Below are 6,275 nucleotides of genomic sequence, written 5' to 3'. Positions count from 1 at the left end.
ATAGCCATCACTAATACAGAGACAGCCATCCCTTTACATTTGTGTGTATTAGGTAGTTGTTGTGAAATTGTTCAGTACTTGTTAGATATTACTGCACTGTCGGAACTAGAAGCACAAGTGTTTCACTACACTCACATTAACATCTGCCAACCATGTGTATGTGACCACAAAAATTTAATTTGATTTGATAGTTGGATGGCGGGCCACAAGTTAAATAACTGGCTACATGGAACTTTTAATTATAATCGTTTAGGTATTCTAAAATCACCTAAACAATGTTGCGGGCGTCTCAATGGGAGGTCACACAATCGTCACTAGGTGGCAGCATATTATAAGAAGTTGAGGAAATATCCGGTGGTGAGAACTTAACATTTCAGAGCAAGTTCTTTGGTTCTTCCTCTTCCGGTAACGGTAATAGCAGGTATGGAGGCCTATATTTCCTCGCACATTTTATGTCAAAAGAATCTGCTGTAATCTGTTGTTATAATATGACAAATAGTATTTCAAATACTATTTTTCCACAGTGTTAGAAACCGTAAACACATTATTGAAAATATTTAATGATTCCTTATCCTAGTACTGTCTTGTCGCTTCTTAGTATCATGCCTTCAGTAACGTTTAGTCCAAAGCAGAAATAAGTCAATTTTGGTAACAAAACGCATTACCGTTTAAGTGGTTTTACTACCGGAGGTAGTATTGTTTAAATTGCCAAAGAAAGGTGTATACATGCAAGTAAAATGTTCTTCGTTGATTCGTTTTTTGGGTATTAAGAATTTTTGCTAGTAGCATTGATCAGTCATGTTGACTCCATCCGCATTCCCCAAACTAGCTAACTAGTTCGTTATTTAGCTATCTAGTTATGTAGCAAATCAATCGGTGAACAATGTATTCTACTGTCCTGCAAACTGTTATGTATTTACAGGTATCAACATGGTCCAGCGCTTGACTTACCGTCGTAGGTTGTCCTACAACACTGCCTCCAACAAAACTAGGCTGTAAGTAACATGATCTTTATCTACCTAATTGCATTGCAATTCCCTTGGCTGCTATGCCATTTCTTTAGCCTCTTTGTCATTGTTAGTTATTACATTGCCTGGCATTTCTCATGACCTAAACTAATTGGTTGTTCCTAGTAAGTTGTACTGGTTTGCACATGGTTATACCTAGCTATGGCTATTGATTTTAAATAGGCAGTAGGAACAACTGTTTCTGGAATGTTTTTATCCCTCTCTAAATATTGTGGACAACTTTGCATTGTGTATGACCCTGTTTGCAGGTCCCGGACTCCTGGTAACCGCATTGTGTACCTGTACACCAAGAAGGTGGGCAAGGCCCCCAAGTCCGCATGCGGAATCTGCCCTGGTAGACTGCGCGGAGTAAGTAAAGCTCTTAACCGTGCCAGCCCACTCTTAATTTGTACTCAGTTCGACTGGCCATAAATTCTGTGTCTGAACTGTGCATAAGGGTACCTCAACCAAAATGCATGTCAGACAGTGTAGTTGGGTGGAGAGAAATTATTTGATAATGCATCACAACTTTTCAGGCTGAGCACAACACAATATTAGCCACCCTCAACAGACTGCTTCCACTTAAAACCATTGCTGTCTTTTTTTACACATTGGTTCGAATGTGCCCTAAGGATGGGTGCAGGTCCCGGACTACGTCGAATGCCAAAATGGCACTTGATCCAGACAGATCTTTTGAGTTCAATTTCATTGCATATGAAATGTTTGGTTTTTGCATGCATTAATGAATCAATACATGCAATCAATTTTACTTTGTTTTTTACAAATATAACTACGTAACATGATGGTATGGTAATCAGTTATTTGAATGTTAAATCTAGTCTATTGATAAACTGGGGAAATCCATTTACAATACAGGTGAATGCATATTCACCAGGTGTGCATTGGCTTTAGCTTGTTTTGGCTTATTTCATGGGGCTACAGATAAGTATCTTTTCCTTCAACTTATTTTATTGTACTTCTCAACATTTGCATAGAAACAATCTTTTATAAAAGTGTACACTTTCTCTTTAAGATCTATCTTTATTCCAACACACACACTCAGTTTGAGTCTCGATCAAAGATCTAGACTGGGAGAGACGTGACGGGGAGATTAAGTGAATTAATCGTTTTTGGTTACAATCAGCTTTGAAAAGGTTTATCGCAAACAAGGTACTGGGGTACTGAATTGATGTTAGCTTCAGCTGTTTGCTAGTAAGGTAAGTTGGTGTACAAAGCTGGAAGCAGCTGTTATCTTGCATTGTAAAGTGTTTGAGCCTGTAATGGGACATTGTCTTGTGAACAGTAATTGACATTTTCAACATTTGTTCAGGCCGTGCTATATTATTCAAGCGTGTTAATTTCTGTGCAACATAAGTGGTGACGCAGCCCAAATTCCCAGTGAGTGCATTGGTTCCTCAGGCTAGAGCTAGCAATGAGTAAGTGGAGCAGGTATGGTGCTCTTGTGTTAAGGGGACATAGACTGCGCTGACGGACTTGATCCTCTCTCAAATCAGTAGACTACATGAGACACATTTGACAGAAGTACTAAGAGGAATTACACTCTAGTACCGAACAGTTTCCCAGGTTGAATTACCAAAGTTTCGGTATACTGTGCAACACTGGTTTCTCCTGAATATAACCCTGGGTTCAGGTTTGTGTGTTATGTCTGTGCTCACAAGCATTTCTTTGTCTTAAAGATCCGGGCGGTGAGACCCCAGGTCCTGATGAGGCTCTCAAAAACCAAGAAGCACGTCAGCAGAGCCTACGGTGGAGCCATGTGTGCCAAGTGTGTGCGCGACCGGTAAGAAAGCGTATCCCCAACACCGCCTTTGTAGAAAATGTCTACGTGTTGTTTCTGTTGGATGATGTGCGGTTTGATTCAACGCACATCTAGCAAAATGGGTCTTCAATTAAACTACTTTATTCAATTGCATTGGTGTTTTGGCCAGAATAAAGGAGTACATTTTGTTTGCACATTTTTCTTATACTCTCTGGAAACAACCCCTAGACACAAGTGTAGATCTGAAACGGTTGGATAAATAGGCAATATCTCCACCCAGAATATTGGTGATAGTTGATGGAACTACTTCCATGCCTATTCAGAGCTACATGATGTGGCTAGGGGTTGTTTCTGTATGGGGCCGTAGTTTGCAATGTCTCCTCAGTAATGAATATGTTTCATATTGGAGTAATCAACTCGGTGGACTTGTGGTTAGTGTACATGCTGAGAGAAGGGTTTGATTCCCAGTTGAGTTGTATCAAAGACTCTAAAAATGAGACTGCTTGACTCAGCATTGAGGGTATCCTGTCCATTTGCTCTTAATACACCAAGCTGCCTCACGATACAGGGCTCCTGCCCCTTGGGCCGTTCTGGCTCGGTTTACTTGCATATTGGACTATGCCAGTAAGGTGTTATTACATTCAAGGCACCAGCTGTAGTTTCATTTCCATCCTTAACCCCCTAGAGATGATTGATGCACCGGAGCATCAATCTAAGTTAAATAACCAAAAATATCCCAATCAAATTCTGTTTAAGCTAGAGATCAGTTTTTGTGTTTTTTTTATTGCATTGGGTGTGTTTCAATCCACCAGTGTCGCACTTCCGCATTTGCAGTTAAAGGTGGCACAGAGCAGTGTTTGTCAGACCATGAGACGTCCCGAAACTCGGGCTTCTCACGAAAGCGTCTGTAGCGTCAGACTGGTTTGACCCACTGTGGAAAGGGGAGATTTTCACAAACACGATAGTGTTTCTCCGTTTGCTCTACAACCCCCACAAGTTTTTAAAAATGTATGGAAGTATGAGGGTCGTTTTGTGCCTACCCAAAAAAGGGGTAAAAATGTGTTTTTAAAATATATCTATCTATCTCTCCTGAGCTTTCTTAGTCTCCTAGACATAGGACAGACCCTTTTCAAAACCTTGTTTTTTGTGATTTATTTTGACTGTCTTTGCAATTTATGAATTACGTTTCTCTCGGCTATAGTAGTAAAGGACAAATTCAATATTTTTATAATAAAGAAACATGTATACCTAAAGGGGTCCTAAAATCAGATAGCTAAATGATCCATAGTACGACCCCCCCCAACATATTAGGCTCTAGTTAACTAAATGGTTTTGTTCCATTTAGTTGATTTATCCTGGGGTGGGCTTTTAAAAGTAGTGAAATTTCCTGTGTGCAATAAATTGAGGGTTGTGTTTCTACAATCTACATTGAAGGCATTGGTCTCTGTGACATGATTCATTAGATTTTGCTTTACATTTATTGGTATTTGGTCAGAATTTGTATTAAGCAAAAAATGCCTGAACAACTGTTACCTGATCGACTAATGTTCACCCTTCTGTCTACCACAGGATCAAGCGAGCTTTCCTGATTGAGGAACAGAAGATCGTTGTCAAGGTTCTTAAGGCACAGGCACAGAGTCAGAAATCTAAGTGATTGTGCATTTGTACTGCTACAATAAAATTCCTTGAAGTTCAGTGTCGTGACATGTTTGTATAACTGGCCATAGTATTTCTAAATTTGAAGTTTAATTTCAGTGTTTCTCAAAGTAATTCGAAAGGAACTCGCACATCTGAGCTCTTTTTTGCAGGTGCATGGTAACTGTTGATTAAGAGGGGAACGAGGAAACCTGCACACTGCTCTTGCTAGTATCACTGCTCTTTAATAAGCTCTACCTATTGGCCCCTGTGTCATTTGAGTTTTGAATGAGTGTGGAGTTTGAAGACTGAGTAGGCTGATCATTGACATATGGACTTTGAGAAAGTGTTGACATTACATTCAGCAATTGTGTATTTTTACTCGCGGTTCTCAGGCAGATGACATGAAATATTAGGATGGTGCTGCATGCGCTTGCATTTTGAAATTCTGAAGGTGAGTGTTTATAAAAATAAAATAAAATGTATGCATAGATGGATATCTTATTCTTTGTTGGCCAATACAATGTAAACCTGTCACAACATTCCAAACAAACCAGTTTTGAAATAAGAACTTGTCCTGTAATTTTTTTGTGCCGGTGACTATTCAGTCTGCTCTGACGGTTGGAAGAATAATGATCAGGCTGCAGCTGCTATCAACGTGTCTTTCCAATTGGCCTGTGTTTTTGGTATACTCTGGCTACCCACAGGTATCCCCCCAGATAATTGATTTTTGAACATATTTTAGGGCTTTGCGACTACATATCAATGGTATCTCAGCCACTTATGCTTTGGCTAGGAATCCATCAAATATACTGAAGTGGATGATAAACCAGTAATGAGGTCTAGCAATATTAACACTAGCACAAACATCTGGTAATCTTTTTATATATATATAACCAAAGATTATGCTTCATCCTCTGGGAGAACAAATATATTATAATATTACCTGAACACTTGTGGTCAGGTGTCACAAAGAGGGACTTGGGAAAATTGCAGTTGGCTCAGAACACAAGCACGGCTGGCCCTTAAAAGTACACGGAGAGCTAACAATGACATGCATGTCAATCTCTCATGGTTTACAGTGGAAGAGTGTCTTAATTACTTGTTTTTGTAAGAGGTGTTGACAAGGTACCGGACACCCATGCATACCCCACAAGACATGCTACCAGAGGTCTCTTCACAGTCCCCAAGTCCAGAACAGACTGGGAAGCGCACAGTAGAACAGAACCATGACTAAATGGAACTCTATTCCACATGGAACTCTTCCACATCAGGCAACTGATGCAAGCAGTAGATACAGATTTAAAAAGCTGGTAAAAATACATGTTATGGAACAGCTGGGACTGTGAAGCAACACAAACACATTCATACACGTACACATGGATTTTGAGTTGTAGATATGTGGTAGTGGAGTATAGGCCTGAGGGCACACACTTGTGAATTCTGTAATGAATATATTGTGTTTTTAAAAATTGTATAACTGCCTTAATTTCACCAAACCCCAGGAGGAGTAGCTGCTGCCTTGGCAAGTGATGGGTGTGAGGTAGCACCCATCACTGCAGACTGTTTATGAACAAACAATCATGAGATAGGCCAAGAAAATGTCAGACCCCTCCCATGTACACCACCCAAAGTTTCAGCTTCTCCCCTCAGCCAGATGCAACAGGGTTCCTCAGTGTAAGCTGAACAGATATAACCACTCTTTCATCCCCCCTGTCAGTCAAACTCCTAAACAGCAGCATGTAGCAATGTGATATACAGTTGAAACATACCCCTATGGTATGATTCTCGCTTGGGGTGTGAGAGGTCCCGGGTTCAAATCCCGGATGAGCCCCCATTATGTTACGCACGCC

The 6,275-nt window shown here is 40.3% G+C and overlaps 1 protein-coding gene across 2 annotated transcripts; it reads left to right on the top strand.

Annotated features, from left to right (window-relative positions):
- Positions 1-361: 361 nt before the first annotated feature.
- rpl34 (ribosomal protein L34) lies at positions 362-4,915 on the top strand. Of its 2 annotated transcripts, XM_038975960.1 has the most exons (5): positions 362-421; positions 923-995; positions 1,277-1,376; positions 2,705-2,808; positions 4,357-4,915. In XM_038975960.1, exons 2-5 carry the CDS (start codon positions 931-933, stop codon positions 4,439-4,441), a joined length of 354 nt encoding a protein of 117 aa, XP_038831888.1. In that variant the 5' UTR covers positions 362-421; positions 923-930; the 3' UTR covers positions 4,442-4,915. The 2 variants fall into 2 exon arrangements, with proteins under 2 accessions (XP_038831888.1, XP_038831887.1); XM_038975959.1 differs by lacking the exon at positions 362-421 and having other exon boundaries at positions 865-995.
- The last annotated feature ends 1,360 nt before the right edge of the window (positions 4,916-6,275 follow it).

Source organism: Salvelinus namaycush, chromosome 36, assembly GCF_016432855.1.
Source record: "Salvelinus namaycush isolate Seneca chromosome 36, SaNama_1.0, whole genome shotgun sequence".
Classification (NCBI taxonomy): Eukaryota; Metazoa; Chordata; class Actinopteri; order Salmoniformes; family Salmonidae; genus Salvelinus; species Salvelinus namaycush.
This window is presented reverse-complemented; position numbering and strand designations above follow the sequence as displayed.

Bases quoted from the DNA above. Each gene is read 5' to 3' on its own strand.
- rpl34 (XM_038975960.1), top strand. From the start codon at position 931: ATGGTCCAGCGCTTGACTTACCGTCGTAGGTTGTCCTACAACACTGCC. The intron at 996-1,276 runs GTAAGTAACATG...CCCTGTTTGCAG, and splicing joins GCCTCCAACAAAACTAGGCT to GTCCCGGACTCCTGGTAACC. The intron at 1,377-2,704 runs GTAAGTAAAGCT...TTTGTCTTAAAG, and splicing joins GCCCTGGTAGACTGCGCGGA to ATCCGGGCGGTGAGACCCCA.